The sequence below is a fragment of the Engraulis encrasicolus genome, chromosome 11 (assembly GCF_034702125.1).
Source record: "Engraulis encrasicolus isolate BLACKSEA-1 chromosome 11, IST_EnEncr_1.0, whole genome shotgun sequence".
NCBI classification, from domain to species: Eukaryota; Metazoa; Chordata; class Actinopteri; order Clupeiformes; family Engraulidae; genus Engraulis; species Engraulis encrasicolus.
The window spans coordinates 4698639-4718285 of NC_085867.1; the positions used below are offsets into that span (position 1 = coordinate 4698639).

At 41.7% G+C, this 19647-nt stretch overlaps 1 protein-coding gene across 1 annotated transcript; it reads left to right on the top strand.

The window, feature by feature from the left end:
• The first annotated feature begins 12970 nt into the window (after positions 1-12970).
• LOC134458736 (uncharacterized) lies at positions 12971-15414 on the top strand. The gene is made up of 3 exons (XM_063211154.1): positions 12971-13234; positions 14036-14127; positions 14228-15414. The coding sequence occupies exons 1-3, from the start codon at positions 13174-13176 to the stop codon at positions 15290-15292; spliced, it is 1218 nt and encodes a 405-aa protein (XP_063067224.1). The 5' UTR covers positions 12971-13173; the 3' UTR covers positions 15293-15414.
• Positions 15415-19647: the final 4233 nt, after the last annotated feature.

A 19647-nucleotide genomic window follows, 5' to 3' on the forward strand; every position in this document is an offset into this window, starting at 1 on the left:
TCACCTCCTGTCACCATCTCCAACTGTCCTATCAAGTAGAGACGAAAAAGTCTTAAAAAGTATTTAAAAAATAAGAAATAATCTGTTTCATGTTTTCTAATCTTTCCAGACTGAGCATGGATACATTCGAAGACATTCGCACACGTCTCGTGCTTCCAGTGTGAAAGAGGCGTTAGGGTTTACAGTGATCTACAGGGAACTAATGGCACATAACGAGCTGCAATGGATTGTGGGAGTGTGACGTGGGGTCATTTTTGTCTTCCCCTGGGTGTACAGATTGAGAGCTGCTCCTGCTCCTGTCCTCTGCCGGTCGCTGTCTGAGCGTGTCTGAGCCGAGGATTTCTCATTGCTGTGAGTGATAATAATAATAATAATAATAATTGTATTTGTATAGCACTGTGTCATACAAGGCATGTAACTCAAAGTGCTTAACAAATGGGAAAAAACATTGTTAGAGATAGATTTAAAAGGAGAGGTATAGAGGAGAGGCAGAAAAAGCAGGAAGGCAGAGGAAGAAGAGATAGACAGAGAGTGTAGAGTCATAAGGTCAACGTAGGTTAGGACCAGGATTCTTAGATGTGTAAGGTCCATAGTGGCTGGGCCTATCATAAGTCATAGATAGTCACACAGAGATTGGGCGCTCAGGTGCGGCCCCTGGTGGCATCAGGGGTGAGGAAAAACTCCCTTTCGCTTGATTCATAGTTTGTGAGGGGGAAAAAAAAAAAGCTCAGTGAGGTCTGAGAAAAAAGACCCCCTGTAGTCAGGAAGAAACCTCAGGCAGAGACCAGCGGCCACCTAGGGGAGCCCCCTGCCAGGGCTGGATTGCGAGTAGTAAGGGCGCTGCGGCGGCTGGGACACTATGACGCCTTGGCAGCTAGGAGTTGGCAAGGATGAAGAGGTGGAAGTGATGGTAGGTGCACACACACACACACACAAACGCACGCGCACGCACCCACACACGTACGCACACACGTACGCACGCACGCACACACACGTATGCACGCACACACACACACACATAGGTACACGGACACGCACACACACACACGCACGCACACACACACACACACACACACACACACACACACACACACACACACACACACACACACACACACACACACACACACACACAGTATGTGGGACAGAGATGTTGTACTCCTCCTAGTCCAGCATTTACCCATATGTCCGCAAACACCAAACCAATGATTTGTGCGTGTGCTGCGTGACAAGTACACACACCCACACAGGCCAGGACACACACACACGGGTGATTCTCACGAAACGTGCAACAAAGGTGTTTTGACAACCATTTTTTCAAAATGCTTTTTTGGTTGAATTTCTTTTTGAATCAGTTACATCAAAGTGTACAGTTACTAAGCACAATAATATCAACTTACCTGACAACTTTTTAAAACACATTTTTTTACGTTTTATAGGTCCATGTCTGCTAAAATGCTCATTACCGCAATTTTTTTCTTTCATGAAATATATTAGGACACTTAATTGTTCTAGCAGTTGTGTTCATTGAATATTGATAGTTGTACTAGGGGCTACATAAAACACTCAAAAAAGTTTTTTTTCTTATTATTTTAGTTAAAGAATTTTACCATTTTACCTCATTACCGCAATAGGATCATTTGTTTTCCTCTTTAATTTTAGAATACATCAGTGAAAACCTACAATTTCGGTCCAAAAATATACTGAAGTGAAAGAAACATGAAAGGTACTGTGTTCATAAAAAATATACATGAATACAGTTTTCCTTTAGTACTTTTTTTTCCAATTAAGTGCTCATTTCGGTAATGAGGGATATGTTTCGGTAATGAGAATGAGTTTTCGGTAATGAGAATAAGGAGAAATAAATTGAACTAAAGCCAAATATTAGTAAATGATGTGTTATTTGTTATTATTATTAGCACAACGACAGAGCCTCCAGGGCAGAACTAATCAAATGACACCTAATAAGATGATAAATATATTCTATATAAAACCATTCATTAAGCTACTGAAGGATATTGGGATTCAAGACAACCCAGCCAAATATGACACATTTTGTAAAGGAATCTTAGAAAATACATTTGCAATACAATTAAGTTATATTCAGGGGAACTAGAGAAGGTGGGGTCTGTTTTAAAGGTGGCTGCCTTCAATATAGGCCTAAAGTGCTGGGGGAAATCCTAGTTTGTTTTATTAGTACGGCTCTCTGAGAACTTTAACGGCCCTCAGATTTGAAGAGGCCCCTCGAATGAAAAAGGCTCCCCACCCCTGCAGTAGGTGAAGGCACCAAAGTAACATAGTACAAGGGGTGAAGGCCAAGGGGTGCACTCTGAAGTTAAGAAAGCCCATTGGGAAACTCCAACTCCCATTGTCATTGTGACGCAGCACTCCACAGCACACAAGTGAACACTGCACACTGCACACAACGAAATTGCATTTATGCCTCACCCGTGCAAGGGGGCAGCCCTCAGTGGCGCCCCATGGGGAGCAGTGCGGTGGGACAGTACCATGCTCAGGGTACCTCAGTCATGGAGGAGGATGGGGGAGAGCACTGGTTGATTACTCCCCCCACCAATCTGGCGGGTCGGGAGTCAAACCGGCAACCTCTGGGATGCAAGTCTGACGCCCTAACCGCTCACCCATGACTGCCCTTTATAGTTATAGTTATAGTTATAGTTCGTCCATCATCAAAACACCGGAGGGTAGCCACCTGATGACCCCAATGAAGCGCATACATCCCACTCCTCATCCCCACCCTGAATATGATATCACAACTCACCACTGATCTCTCCAGCCAAAAATCTATAGTGGACCAGAAATCTAAATCTGTTATGAGAAGGGAAATCATGTCGCAGTGCGAGGTCGTGCACTGGACTTTTTTTCTGACTCGGCGCGCACCGGCAACTAGGAAGTAGAAGGAACAGGAGATGACTAGAGTAGGTTGTATGGTATGCCGGTTCGGTACACCTTGATTTTAGGGTCACAGTTCGGTACATTTTCGGTACAGTATCACCATAATACTGTCCGGACCAAAGCCGGAATTCACTATGAACGTTATGTGTTATGAAATATCACTGAACACCACTAACTGTTTGAGTTGCACATTGCACACTAATGGCAGTCAGGGCATCAGACTCCCGATTCCTGACCCGCCAGTGATCTCCCCCAATCCTCCTCCATGACTGAGGTACCCTGAGCATGATACTGCTCCCGTTCGGGTGCTATTGGGGATGAGGCATACATGCGGGTGAGGCATAACTACCATTCTGTTGTGTGCAATGTGCAGTGTTCATGTGTGTGCTGTGGAGCGCTGGATCATGACAATGGGAGTTGTAGTTTCCCAAGTGGGCTTTCACTTCACTCACATTTTTTAAAAAGAAAAAGTGTTGGTTTTCAGGACAATATCAGACATGCCCATAATTAGTATAGGGTGCATGAAAAACAAAATTAAAACGTTGCAAAATCCTGCTCTTCTCTTGCAGTATTGTTCCTTTGAACTACCTTAACTTCCTTTTCATTTTCTAGCATGTTTGATACTTGTCAAAAGGTGGCACAATAGACTTGGAATTTTGAATTGCTGTTAATGGGCATTTTCAGCTAAATCAGTGCAAAGTGCATTTTGAGGCTGTTTTGATCCCGTTACCTTCCCACTTACCCAGGACATCAAGAACTCACAGCATGACTAAAAGATGGGTACATGGGTGTTTGAGCATGGCTTAAGGATCAGAGTATGGGGGCTGAAACCTTCCTAAAGGCTGCAAAAAACATGCATGAGGAGTTTCTAATTTGGGAAAGGCAACTAGAGCATTCCTCCAAATGAGTCTTCTTACTAGTTTTGATTGAAATATTCTAAAAACTACTTCTAGCTGAATTCGCTAAATAGGCCTTTTCACTGCTATTTCAAATGCCAAGCCTTTTGTGCCACCCTTTAACAATGATCAAATTGGATCCAAAACTTAGATTTTGGAAGGAAGTCAAGTTAGTAAAAAAAGATACTTAAATACTCAAACCCACTAGGGTATGACAACCAAACACAGAAAGCAAAAAAATCTGTCAATTTCTGGAAAAGCACATGGACTTGAAGTGAGTCGATTTTGTCTCCCAACTTGTTCCCTTTTTGCCATCTACGCAATTTGACAACTTCACTGCGAGTGCTGGGTTCGTTGTTTGCCATTGGCTTTGCATTGGGTGACATCACTAGGCAGTTTGATTTTTTTTTTTGCATCAAAGGACCACATTTCGAGGGTGGAATATTGATTCATGGATTGGCATATGAGCAAGAATTAAGTTGCTACTTGCTCTCAATGAACTTTCACAACAGGGTTTCTGGCCCATAGTCGATTGTTGTTCTTCCAAGGGTGGGACAAAATATAAATGTCACCACAACATTTGCCAGAAAGGATGAGAACAGAAAAAATGGTCTATGAACAACACCTGTATGACCACTCAATTTAGCTTATGTAATGTATAGGGAGATGATCACTTTTACAGACAAACCCCCATTAGAGCTATTGCATATGTTAGGCATTTACTTTTGCTTTGTTTACTTACAATATTGTATATCGAATATTGATTCAATACAATTGCATATTTTAACCCAAAATGGATGCAATGTCACTTAACACTTTCATCAAGTGCTTTAACTGTAATTAAGTGACATAGTGACAATATTTATACTGCAAAAATATAATTTGTATTTAAGGTTGCAGTTGCATGTTTAAAAATGTAAATAAATAAAAAGCGAAATGGATATATGTCATGAAAATATATTCTAAATGTAAATCACCATAGAGTCTCATTACCGAAATTGACAATCCTCATTACCGAAAGGTACTTAAAACATTGCGGTAATGAGAATGTGTATTGCGGTAATGAGATGGCTCAGCACAATAATGCTAACTGTAACTTGAGTAATTATGACATAGCTAATTCATGACCATTGTTGAATTCTGAAAAGGAATACCCTATTACCAAGCAAGTTTAAAATGAAAAAATCTTTTTCATTTTGAAATATTGACTAATTTCGGTAATGAGAACCACTTTTGTCGTATTTGCATATTTTTGAGACAAATTGTGTCATTTTACAGGCACAAACAATAAGGCTGACTAATCATGTAGCCATCTTGAATCTCCTGTTGGTACACATCAATTGTAGGTAGTTTCAGCTCATATTGAAATTCTGATGGCTTTTAATTGTAGCTCTGAAATATATTGCGGTAATGAGAAGAAAAACTTGGGGACACGATCTTTTCTTGAAATATTCATTAGTGTTCATTATTTAATTTGCCAACAAGGAACACTTAATGAAACTTCAGACATAGACCAACGCTCTTGTAGTGTCATTTACGTATTTTTAATTTTTTTATTATGTTTTAACCTAATTCAAAGACCAGAAATTTTGGTCGGGACACATTTCGGTAATGAGAATTTGCCTATAAAATGCATAAAAAGTGGAAAATAAAAATAACATTTTTTAAAATGAACTAGTGTGCCAGAAAGTACACGTCTTGCTCTACAGTAATGTATATTATCAAAAGAATCCCTGTCATATTTAACCATTAAAACCTCATTGCCATTGATTTTTTTAGCTTCGTGAGAATCACCCACACACACACACACACACACACACACACACACACACACACACACACACACACACACACACACACACACACACACACACACACACACACACAGCCTAGGCCTCTGTTCTGGGTTCCACTCCCTCCCCTGCCTCTGCCCCAAAGGCCCAGTGAGATGGAGAAAATAAAGCTTTATTTATAGCCGTAGAGGCGGCAGGCAAATCCGTGTGTGAGTGTGAGTGTGTGTGTGTGTGTGTGTATGTGTGTGTGCGTATGTGTGTGTGTGTGTTTTGGCGCTGTGGCCCAGGGACATGTCAGCCATGCTGAAATTGTATTGTAAAAGACAAACGCACTTCCTGAACACTCCTCTGAGTGGAATTATACTGCGGCAGCGGTTACACACAGCCCCCAACACGTCCTCCTTTACCATCCCTCTTTACCACCCACCAGCCAGCGACTAGTGTACGCATGCTGCATGCTGCTTTACTTACTGCAGCTCTTGCTGCACCGACACTGCATTTACCTAATGCACATCAAGCACATCAATTTCAATGGAGTATGCTGTTGAGCCCATGTCTTGGGGAATAAAAAATGTGACCCTCTTGGAAGTACACAGCCTAATGTCATACTGTATGTATGCATTATGACTGTGTGCTTTGATGACAGTAACAGTAGTTGTAGTGAGAAGGTACTATAAAATGGGTGGGCCCCAGACGTTAAAGAAACAGCCAGAATGCACAGGTTCATTTTACTACTGCACAATCAATTGAAATTGAGTATGCTAATGGAGTATGCTGTTGAGCCCATGTCTTGGGGAATAAAAAATGTGACTCTCTTGGAGGTATATCATATGCAGCGTTGCCAGATTGGGTGGTTGCCCGCCCAATTGGGCTACTTGGGGTGGCCGTCTGCGGGTAAAAACGGGAAAATTGGCCATTTCGTGTTTTTTTGAACAGTTTTGTGCCCATAGAAACCAATGCAATTTGTTGAAATTGGGCGGAATTTAGCACATTTTGGCGGTTTTTGAGAACCTTTTGGGCGGGATTTGATCAAAGAAATCAGGCAACACTGATCATATGTATGCATTATGACTGTGTGCTAACGGTAGTAGTAGAGAGAAGGCATAGAATGGGTTACCCAATGCACATCAAGCCCATCAACTTTAATGTATGCTGTTGAGCCCATGTTTGAGGGGGGAAATTACACTACACTTGTACTCAGAGGTACATAAAATATATCAGATTTACAGTCTGCACTATGACTGTGTGCTTTGGTAACAGAGACTGTAGAGAGAAGGTTTAACATGGGTGGGTACAGACATAAAAAGAAACAGAATAAATAAAACAGAATGCATATGTTTATTTCACTATAAAACAGAGGTAGACTGTACGTTACGTACAGCAGTAACCTTGTTATTCTGCACTAACTTTGTCATGCCTACTGTGTACTGTGTATTTTCCACACAGGCTTTGGATAAAAGCATCTCCACAATGTAATATAATATAGCCTAATGTAATGTAATGTGGTACAAACATGTGATTGGTTGGCCTCGCTGGGAAATTGAGAGGGTCATTCCAGCTGGAATCAGCAAATTTCTGAAAAATCTCCCACTTGACCCCCTCGGATTTGCCTGAAAAAAATGTATGTGATGGCTTAAACATCCAATAGATCGTATCCACAATATCAGAACTCAGCTCTGGATACTTTTGGCACAAAAAATCTGTAAATAAGTACACCCCCTACGCTTGTTTTAGCGACATTGCATGAGTGACCATGTTCAGACTCAATTATCTCCAGAACTATTTGTGTCAGATTCATTATATTTTCAGGGCTAAGAGTCCCAGACCTGAATATCATATATTACAATTTGCAGCACTGTAAGTCAAATCACACCGTAATAATGTGCCTTTACTTTTTGTAGATATTATATGTTCTAGGGTATCCAAATGTCTGTAAAAACCTCAAAGTTCTACATGTAAGGTTCATCCTTGGTAAATGGTCTGATATGTACCATGACTTTCACATCATAGTATATCTAACAAAAGGCTCCAATGGTTGTTGAGATACAGAGGTCCAAAGATGGGAAAAAAATAATTTGCACCAATGTTTGGAGCAATATTTCCAATCTATGACACTAGTTAGGAACTTTCTGTTTGGTGTTTCCGAAAGAGGATGTTTTTTTTAACAACATATAAAAAAATTGGGATGGTGTTTTGCCTCATTCTTTTTATAACGGACTTCAAAATCTCAATTGGCTACAATTACTTGAAGCTATGAGGACCATGTCACCAACCAACTTGTCGCAACTCTCAAATCCATGGCTCTGATGTCACCTTAATAGTGAAAACAAGATGGCTACCCTGTGAATGACAAAGCAAATTCTAGGGAAACCATAACACTTGTAAATGAATTGATTGATGCCACACAGCAAGAATAGCACATTGCACATGGCTTTGATAGACATTAATTATTTTAATTGTAAAATCATAATAATCATCATCATCATCATTTTAGTAGTAGTAGTAGTAGTAGTAGTAGTGGTAGTGGTAGTAGTAGTCATGGAATAAAGTGATGAAATAGGAGAGGATTAAAGAATTGTAGCACTCTTGTTTGCAACAAGGACTCCCATCCTAACTAGTCTTTCAATCAGCACCTGTAACTTTATATTTGCTATGAAGCTTGTGTCTTACTCGTTAAGTTATCAGCTGTATTGCAAAATAACTTAATTCATACTGGCTAGAGATTCCCTGAGACTATTTTGGCAGCATGGTCCTGTAGTTTTAATTAGAAGAGTTTGTTTTGCATGCAGTATCAGGTGAATATTGAAGGCACAGAAGTTCATATTGGCACCAGACAACCATGTGATTCTTGTCACATTGTTGCAATCTAATTCAGCTGCTTGCATCATTATAATATTATACCACTGGCACTGCAATGCTGACAAGTGGATTGCAGGTTAGCAGCAGTGATTACAACAATCATGGTTTGGATATTTGTAGACAATGTTCATTAATTGTAAAGTTCTTCACCACATTGGTTCATATGAGATGATGGAAGCCGAAAGGAATCTTTGCAGCATGCAAAAGCGTTCAGATATGGTGGTGGATTGGGGGCGGGGCACAGTTCTACAGTCAGGGTACCTCTGTCGTGGTGACTGTTGGCGGGGGTGGGACTGTTTTATGGTCGCATAGGAAAGTAAAAGTTGATTAGAGATGACACATAGGAGGAGACAGTTTGTAAAGAGGTATCCTGATTGTAGAACTTCCCGCCCCCCATCATCCTCCCCTGACCGAAGTGCCCTGAGCATGGTGTTGGTATCCTTACTGAAATCAATACCTATGTTGTCATTGTCCTTCAAGGTACCAATTTCGTTGTACCTGTACAATGACAATAAAGATTCATTCAAAGTTTCATTCAGGTATTTCTCATTGAACTGCCAATGACGGATGGTTGCACACAACAATATGAATGCAGATACCTAATGCACCATCAATGACAATGGCAAGCTACCTTATAAAGTCAACTCATAAGATGCAGCTAGTGATTGAAAGTTAAGTGTGTATAAAATCATTTGTCACAGGCCAGAGCATTGAAAGTTCCTGACTTGTTTAATGCATTTCATTTTTTTTTTTTCAAATATTAAATCACCATCAAGGAAGTCAAGGTTGTATCAAGGAAATCATATCAACACCTTGTTTTATTTACAGAGGTTGTTCTTTTATGACTTCTCTCAAAATGGTACTTCTCTCAACCATCTTGAATTTATTGCTAACGTAGCGCCAGTGAGAACATGTTGCGTAGTCAAGAGAAGAAAATGGATGAGTGCATCTGTGGGGTAGTGTGAAAATATTCAGGTGCTCATCGGTTTCCAAAATTGCAAACTTGTAGAGAGAGAGGGTCCGAGGCACTCTGAAGTCAATATTAAAAGTCCTTTATTTAATACATGGACACCATAAAGCCGACGCGTTTCGGTCGCGTACCGACCTTCTTCAGGGCTAATTAAAAAGTGAAGCAAACAGGTGAGTCCTTAATAATCTCAAGACAGGTGACCACATCACGTGACAAGAGCCTGTCGCTACACTATTAGACACATAACACAGAACAAAGTGACACAAAAAATAAAAATAAAAATAAATGTAGAAAAAAGCACATCAAGAAAGACACCCCATGATTAACTTTAAGACGAATTATAGTTTAAGACAATAGCAATGTACAAAGCAACACTGGTCATCACAGAAAACAGTAGAGCCCGGGACATAGACACTGTCAAACAACTACATAGGGATACCTAGGGCAGGAGTGCCAATCATACATCAGGAGAACAGCACAGGGCTTCAACAGGGGTACAGTTCAGAATTTACAGTTTTTTTCATTATTTACAAGAACACAGAAAAATCCAGCTCCTCGTTGAGTCCCGGGAAAGACAACGCCTGTAACATGTCAATCCAGAAGGATTCTCTTTGGGCCAGTGTCCTCAGTCTATCTCCACCCCTAATGTTTTTCTGAATTACTTCAATGACCATCACCTTAAGGTCAGTGGGGTTACACTGTGTGGAGGACTGAAAGTGTTTAGCAATGGGGTAGTTCATGTTCTTAGTTTTTATTGCATACTTATGCTCCCCAAACCTGTCCCTCAGTCTCCTTTTTGTGAGGCCAATGTAAAAGCAACCACATTTGCAGTCCAAACGGTACACCACATGGGTGGAGTTACAATTGGCAAAATGCTTGCAATGAAAGGATCTTGTACCCATAGCATTTGTGAATGTAGTAGACTTGTTAATGTGTGGGCAGTGTCTACAGGCTCCGCATTGAAAGGTGCCTATGGGTTTCACAAGGAAAGTTTTGGGTTTGGTGGCCGGAATGTAGTTTTTGACCAACTTATCCTTGAGAGTGGGGGCCCTTTTCACAGCAAATTGCGGAGGCTCAGAGAAGACAGGGGCAAGAGTGGTGTCACTCCGTAGAATGTCCCAGTTGTTTTTGATGATTTGTTTGATACTGTTGGTTTGGTTAGTGTATTGTAGAGAGCAAAAAATTCTGTTACTCACAGGTCTTCTGGGCTTGGGTTTGAAAAGGTTTGTTCGTTCTGTTAATCTAGATTTAGACAATGCACTATTCAGAGTTCTGTCCTTGTTACCCCTTTGTTTAAATCTTTCATACATCTCAGCAGATTGAGTTTCAAAGTCAGTGTCAGAGTCGCAAATTCGTCTAAGTCTCTGAAATTGTCCGTATGGGATGTTTGAGATTAAACTGTTAGGGTGAAAGCTGTCGGCCCTGAGGATGGTGTTCCTATCGGTAGGTTTCCTGTAGATGGTGGTATGAAGAGTCCCGTCCGAGTCCACATAGATGTTCAGGTCAAGAAAGTTGATTGAAGTAGTACTGAACTCCAGGCTGAGTTTTATGTTGTGGTTGATGCTGTTCAGGTACAAATGGAAGTCTTTAAGCTGTTGGACAGAGCCAGAGAACACAAAGAGGAGGTCGTCAATGTAGCGTCCATAGTACTGTATATGATGTCTGTAAGGGTTATTAGAACTCAGAACGTACCGTTCCTCCCATAGTCCCAGATAGAGGCCTGCGTAGTTTGGAGCATATGCAGCGCCCATTGCTGTTCCCATGACCTGCCTGTACAGCTTGTCCTGAAACAGGAAAAAGTTGTTGTTAAGTGTCCAGCGTGTCAACTCAACCAGGAAGTCAGTAGGGGGGCTCAAATCAATTCTGTTTTGCAGGTAATGTTCAAGAGCACATAGTCCTTCTGAATGATCTATATTTGTATAGAGCGCTTCAACATCCATCGTCACCAGTATGTAATTAGGGTTGTAGTTAGAACTTAATTCCCCCAACTTTTTCAAGACATGTGTTGTGTCCTGGAGGTATGCTGGCAATGCTTGTGTGAGTGGCTTTATGTGGAAATCTATGTACTTAGATGTAGGTTCAGTGATAGTGTCCACTCCACTAATGATAGGCCTGCCAGGTGGAGAGAGAGGGTCCTTGTGTATTTTTGGCAAAAGATAAAATATGCCTATTTTGGGGTCAGATGGTAGGAGGAATTTGTACTCGTTAGCATTAATCCAGTTTTGCTCCAATGCCCGATCCAAAATGTTTTTTAAGTCATCTCTAACCTGTGACATGGGGTTAGTGGAGAGGGGAGCATAGTAAGAGGTGTTCATCAATTGTCTGAGAGCTTCTTGGGTGTAAGCCTCCTTCCCCCAAACTATGGTAGCGCCCCCTTTGTCCGCTTGACGAATTACAACATTCTCATTATTTTGGAGCCACTTTAACGCATCACACTCCCCACGGGAAAGGTTGGGATAGGTGCTTAGTTTAGTGTCCATTAATTTTTCCACATCGTGGTTGACCTTTTTTACAAAAGCATTCAGACATGCATTGTTACTGTGGGGGAAAAACTTGGATTTGGGTTTGAAAGTGGGTTTTAGTACCTGTGCGTTTGGAGACTCCAGCACCGCGTTGGCCGTCGCAGAGGGCTGGTTGTGGTACCATGCCTTGAGGTGTAAGTTGCGGTAGAAACGATATAGATCTAGATATAGATTTTCACACTACCCCACAGATGCACTCATCCATTCTCTTCTCTTGAACTGTGAAGCCGGTGTCGGCCACTGGTGAGTTGCTCCGTCTCTTTGACCGAAGACGTAGAATTGGGGATTTACCAAGATGTCACAGACGTCTCCAAACACTTTGTTTTTTACCGATGATGAAGGAAAGGACATCATTTTGAAGGACTCAATTTTTGACAAAGATGACCAATATACCACAAACACGGCCTCCGTGAATGATCTACGAAAATTACTTGAAACAGAAAAAAGATTGGAATTACATGCTGTCTCACTATCGGACTATTGGAGAAAGAATATGATTCCGAGGGGCCTACGCATAAACAAATTCCCCTCTTCTGGTAAAGATAACTCCTCTTTCAGAAATGAATGGGAACGCATTCTTAACAAATGCTCCCTTGATTTGATGCTTTTATTAATTAAAGAAGCAAAAGTACAGATGGAGGAAGTACGGCAGCAAATTGAAGAAAAGAAGACTGCTGTTTTTAGTAACTGTACCAATGGGGAAGATAAAGCAGAATTAGAGAACCACCTCAGTGACCAAATTAATGAACTTTCACAAAATTTGACGAAGGACAAAATTACCAAATTCAAAAGGGACTTACAAGATTACACTGACGGCCAAGTCTACAAGTGGCAAAGACAGAGGCACACAAGTCGCGCTCCGAGACGGACACGCTCAGTATCATTCAACTTGCCCAACTGTACTACAAGTGATGAGGACGAACCCACCACTCAATCTCGGGATACTTTTTTAGAGACTCGTGTGGACATCAACGAACAAAGAGGAAGACCCGGAGGGGCAGGACGAGGAAGAAGACGGGGTGGAGGGCCACAGCCTCGGGAGGTGCTCCCACGCCAAACAAAAATGAGGAAACAGTGATCAACTTGTCGGACACAGAACTCTCTCCAGAATGCACCAGTCTACTCGCTAAAGGTCTATCATATGCTCCAACACACCAAGCCAACCCGTTCCAGATGAAAGTGGATCTATATCGTTTCTACCGCAACTTACACCTCAAGGCATGGTACCACAACCAGCCCTCTGCGACGGCCAACGCGGTGCTGGAGTCTCCAAACGCACAGGTACTAAAACCCACTTTCAAACCCAAATCCAAGTTTTTCCCCCACAGTAACAATGCATGTCTGAATGCTTTTGTAAAAAAGGTCAACCACGATGTGGAAAAATTAATGGACACTAAACTAAGCACCTATCCCAACCTTTCCCGTGGGGAGTGTGATGCGTTAAAGTGGCTCCAAAATAATGAGAATGTTGTAATTCGTCAAGCGGACAAAGGGGGCGCTACCATAGTTTGGGGGAAGGAGGCTTACACCCAAGAAGCTCTCAGACAATTGATGAACACCTCTTACTATGCTCCCCTCTCCACTAACCCCATGTCACAGGTTAGAGATGACTTAAAAAACATTTTGGATCGGGCATTGGAGCAAAACTGGATTAATGCTAACGAGTACAAATTCCTCCTACCATCTGACCCCAAAATAGGCATATTTTATCTTTTGCCAAAAATACACAAGGACCCTCTCTCTCCACCTGGCAGGCCTATCATTAGTGGAGTGGACACTATCACTGAACCTACATCTAAGTACATAGATTTCCACATAAAGCCACTCACACAAGCATTGCCAGCATACCTCCAGGACACAACACATGTCTTGAAAAAGTTGGGGGAATTAAGTTCTAACTACAACCCTAATTACATACTGGTGACGATGGATGTTGAAGCGCTCTATACAAATATAGATCATTCAGAAGGACTATGTGCTCTTGAACATTACCTGCAAAACAGAATTGATTTGAGCCCCCCTACTGACTTCCTGGTTGAGTTGACACGCTGGACACTTAACAACAACTTTTTCCTGTTTCAGGACAAGCTGTACAGGCAGGTCATGGGAACAGCAATGGGCGCTGCATATGCTCCAAACTACGCAGGCCTCTATCTGGGACTATGGGAGGAACGGTACGTTCTGAGTTCTAATAACCCTTACAGACATCATATACAGTACTATGGACGCTACATTGACGACCTCCTCTTTGTGTTCTCTGGCTCTGTCCAACAGCTTAAAGACTTCCATTTGTACCTGAACAGCATCAACCACAACATAAAACTCAGCCTGGAGTTCAGTACTACTTCAATCAACTTTCTTGACCTGAACATCTATGTGGACTCGGACGGGACTCTTCATACCACCATCTACAGGAAACCTACCGATAGGAACACCATCCTCAGGGCCGACAGCTTTCACCCTAACAGTTTAATCTCAAACATCCCATACGGACAATTTCAGAGACTTAGACGAATTTGCGACTCTGACACTGACTTTGAAACTCAATCTGCTGAGATGTATGAAAGATTTAAACAAAGGGGTTACAAGGACAGAACTCTGAATAGTGCATTGTCTAAATCTAGATTAACAGAACGAACAAACCTTTTCAAACCCAAGCCCAGAAGACCTGTGAGTAACAGAATTTTTTGCTCTCTACAATACACTAACCAAACCAACAGTATCAAACAAATCATCAAAAACAACTGGGACATTCTACGGAGTGACACCACTCTTGCCCCTGTCTTCTCTGAGCCTCCGCAATTTGCTGTGAAAAGGGCCCCCACTCTCAAGGATAAGTTGGTCAAAAACTACATTCCGGCCACCAAACCCAAAACTTTCCTTGTGAAACCCATAGGCACCTTTCAATGCGGAGCCTGTAGACACTGCCCACACATTAACAAGTCTACTACATTCACAAATGCTATGGGTACAAGATCCTTTCATTGCAAGCATTTTGCCAATTGTAACTCCACCCATGTGGTGTACCGTTTGGACTGCAAATGTGGTTGCTTTTACATTGGCCTCACAAAAAGGAGACTGAGGGACAGGTTTGGGGAGCATAAGTATGCAATAAAAACTAAGAACATGAACTACCCCATTGCTAAACACTTTCAGTCCTCCACACAGTGTAACCCCACTGACCTTAAGGTGATGGTCATTGAAGTAATTCAGAAAAACATTAGGGGTGGAGATAGACTGAGGACACTGGCCCAAAGAGAATCCTTCTGGATTGACATGTTACAGGCGTTGTCTTTCCCGGGACTCAACGAGGAGCTGGATTTTTCTGTGTTCTTGTAAATAATGAAAAAAACTGTAAATTCTGAACTGTACCCCTGTTGAAGCCCTGTGCTGTTCTCCTGATGTATGATTGGCACTCCTGCCCTAGGTATCCCTATGTAGTTGTTTGACAGTGTCTATGTCCCGGGCTCTACTGTTTTCTGTGATGACCAGTGTTGCTTTGTACATTGCTATTGTCTTAAACTATAATTCGTCTTAAAGTTAATCATGGGGTGTCTTTCTTGATGTGCTTTTTTCTACATTTATTTTTATTTTTATTTTTTGTGTCACTTTGTTCTGTGTTATGTGTCTAATAGTGTAGCGACAGGCTCTTGTCACGTGATGTGGTCACCTGTCTTGAGATTATTAAGGACTCACCTGTTTGCTTCACTTTTTAATTAGCCCTGAAGAAGGTCGGTACGCGACCGAAACGCGTCGGCTTTATGGTGTCCATGTATTAAATAAAGGACTTTTAATATTGACTTCAGAGTGCCTCGGACCCTCTCTCTCTACATGTTGCGTAGTCACTTGATCATCTGGCCGATAGTACACTTAAAAAGATGAGGCCAGAATCCCTGTAAAAAATCAGAAATACTGAGCTGAACAAACAGCTTTGCCTGGGCCCGGGATAAAGTCGTCTGAAGAGACCCCTTCCCAATACATGCAATGTAATGAGTACCCAATCTTGATTCCCCCATGTCCTTGGCCCAGAACAATTCACCACTTCCGCTTCCCTCTGCACTATTTGATCACAGGCTTATGTCACACCGCAATGCGCTTTACGATCATTAAAAGGAATGAGGCAAAACACCATTCAATTTTTTTGCTATATTGTTAATAAAAATATCCTCTTACAGACACAACAAAAAACAAGTTCACAGCTGGTGTCATACTTTGGAGGTATTGCTCTAAAAAATGGTGGTTTTTTTTTTCATGACGCCACTTTGGATGGATTTGAGGGATGCATGCCACACTGCATTGAGATTTGAAAAGGCATTATACAAATAAAGGGGCAAAACACCATCCCAATTTTTAGATATGTTGTTAATAAGAATATCCTCTTCGAGAAACAACAAACAGCAAGTTCACAACCGCTGTCATATATTGGAAATATTGCTCCAAACAATGGTGTTTTGTTTCCTTCCCTTGATGCTGACTTCCTGGAACTATTTTGGAACTATGCCATTGGCTCCATGAGCCGCCATCTTTGTGTGAAAATGGAACATAAAAATCAAGGGGATTGGCCACCTTCTTAGGATAGAATAGAGGGTTAAAGGGACACTGTGCAGGAAATGGTCAAAAAAGGTACTGCAACTATGCTGCTCATTGAAACTGGGCTGCCTATTGCCAAATTTGGTCTTTACATGAAAGTTTACTAAGTAATAAACAAATATTTTCTAATATGGTCCAAGTACAGTCTTTTTTGCAGCTAAAAATGGCTATTTTAGGAAATTCAAAATGGCGGACCATGGAGAAGATCCCCCTTTTCATGTCTGAAAAGTGCAATTTTTCCAGTCATAATGAATACTTAGAATTTGATGGTGGTGGTAAGTATTCATGAAAAAGGTAACATTAGTGAATGGGCAGCATGAATTCTGGAAATAAACAACTAAAAATCTCACACAGTGTCCCTTTAAGTCAGAAATACTGAAGTAATGAGCTGAACAAGTATAAAATCACCTATTTGGTATCAGAGATTATAGGTTTTAGTGTACACTGACTTGGCTATTCATTTTAGGTGTAGTAAACCCATTTTTTTCTAAGGTAACAGGGCTCCTAAGGTACACCTGCATGTCACACAGGAATGAGTTTTTAAAATTCATTATAAAAATAATGGGGCAAAACACCATCCCAAATTTTAGATATGTTATGAATAATAATATTATCTTTCAGAGACACCAAACAGCAAGTTCACAACTGGTGTCATAGATTGGGAATATTGCTCCAAATAATGGTATAAATTAGTTTTTGCCCATTTTTGGACCTCTGCATCTCAACAACCATTGGACCCTTATATCAAATATGATGTGATGTGAAAGTCATGGTACATATCTGACCATGTGCCAAGGATGAACCTTGAATGTTAAAATTTGAGGTTTTTATGGACATCTGAAAACCCTTGAAATTTTAATTTCAAAGAAAAGTAGAGGGCCAGTATTAAGGTGTAATTTGACATACAGTGCTGCAAATTGTAATGTATGCTCATCAGGTCTATGACTCTTAGCCCTGAAAAAATAATGGACCTACCACAAATAGTTTTGGAGATAATTAAGTCTGAATATGGTCACTCAGGCAGTGACGCCAAATCAGGGGGAGGGGGTGTCCTTATTTACAGATTTTTTGTGGAAAAAGTATGCACAGCTGAAATCTGCAATGGTGGATATGTTCTATTGGATGTTGAAGCCATCACATATATTTTTTTAAAGCAAATCCGAGGGGGTCGAGTGGGGACCATTTGCTGATTCCAGCTGGAATGACCCGAGAGAGAACATGCATACCTCCAGAAGAGACCAGCTCAGGTTCATAAAAATCAAATCCTGCCAACTAAAAAATAAATCAGGCCTCCAGCTTCCAACACATAGCCTACACACACACACTCAAACAAGCTTTTGTACAACAGCTGTTGGTAGTACATTCTGCTCACGTCATCCACGTAGCACAGCAGTCTGCCGCGAGTTCCAATGTGCATTTACACCCTGTGGCCTGGTCGGACTGACAAGTGATTATGAGTGTGTTGCAATATGCGGCCTTGCCTCCTCCACTTGTGCTTGTCTCCTCGTACCAGGAAGTAATGTGTCATGATGACATCACTGACAACAGCATTATATTTCAATATCTTCCAAAAGCTCAATTGTAAAGTCTTTTTCTGATTTGCAATTGGGATGGTGAATGAAAAACAGTCCCTCAAAAGTTGTTGTGGCTAGGCTGACAGCTGAGAAACTTTATCGTTTTCTCCACAGAGGAGGGACCAGGAGGCAGGACGAAGTGGAGGAGGCAAGGTCGCATATTGTAACACACTTTATGTATACTGTATGTCCACCATGTTCCATCCAGGACCCCAGTGAAAGACATACAGTATCATCCATTGTCTACAGATCAATAGTGAAACATTACAGTATTGTCCAATACTAACAAGCTGTTGTCCATTCTTCAGAGACATTTGTAAAACTCTAAATACTCCTCTTCTCTGTACAGAGCAACACATCTAAAGCATAATTCAATACAGAAATTGTATTAATCTACCTTGTGAAGTGAAAACAAGTGATATTATTTGACAGAAGTGTTTTATTTTGTGTTTTGGTAAGGTTTTGAGAAGAAAACTAACCTTTTTGCCAATTCTGTGTTGTAGGTGTCAGTGGATTTTAAAAGTTTAGAAAAAGTATGGGTAAGCACTTGTTAACGATTGAAAAAATCTTTAATGTTTTGACTTGACTGTTTTGGCCTGAGGCATATCCCATTACCTTCAGTCGTCTCGATTGGCAAGTATATTGTGCAGAAAAGTGTAATGCACTAAATAATAGTTTTTGAGAGTGAAGATCAATGAGAACTGGAGTTTGGCGTGGTCACAGAGTCCCATTGATTCAGGTTAAACCCCTGGCCACTGACCTTGTGCCAAGTGTGTGCGTGTGTGTATAGTGGTGCGTGTGTGCCATGTGTGCGTGTGTGTATAGTGGTGCGTGTGGGCCATGTATGCGTGTGTGTATAGTGGTGCGTGTGTGCCATGTGTGCGTGTGTGTATAGTGGTGCGTGTGGGCCATGTATGCGTGTGTGTATAGTGGTGCGTGTGGGCCATGTGTGCGTGTGTGTATAGTGGTGCGTGTGGGCCATGTGTGTGTATAGTGTTGCGTGTGGGCCATGTGTGCGTGTGTGTATAGTGGTGCGTGTGGGCCATGTGTGCGTGTGTATAGTGGTGCGTGTGTGCCATGTGTGCGTGTGTGTATAGTGGTGCGTGTGGGCCATGTGTGCGTGTGTGTATAGTGGTGCGTGTGTGCCATGTGTGCGTGTGTGTATAGTGGTGCGTGTGGGCCATGTGTGCGTGTGTGTATAGTGGTGCGTGTGGGCCATGTGTGCGTGTGTGTATAGTGGTGCGTGTGTGCCATGTGTGCGTGTGTGTATAGTGGTGCGTGTGGGCCATGTGTGCGTGTGTGCCATGTGTGCGTGTGTGTGTGCGTGCGTGCGTGTATAGTGGTGCGTGCGTGCGTGCGAGTGTGTCAAAGGGAGTTGTTGTTACTGACATGCAGTAACGTGAGGCTGCTACATGGGGTGGCCGGGGAACAAAACATCCACCTCTTGCCCTGAAAGGCCTCCCTAAGGAATCCTTTCCCCTTTAACACACACACACACACACACACACACACACACACACACACACACAC

Bases quoted from the DNA above. Each gene is read 5' to 3' on its own strand.
- LOC134458736 (XM_063211154.1), top strand. From the start codon at position 13,174: ATGGTACCACAACCAGCCCTCTGCGACGGCCAACGCGGTGCTGGAGTC. The intron at 13,235-14,035 runs GTACTAAAACCC...TTCCTGTTTCAG, and splicing joins TGGAGTCTCCAAACGCACAG to GACAAGCTGTACAGGCAGGT. The intron at 14,128-14,227 runs GTACGTTCTGAG...TCTGTCCAACAG, and splicing joins CTGGGACTATGGGAGGAACG to CTTAAAGACTTCCATTTGTA.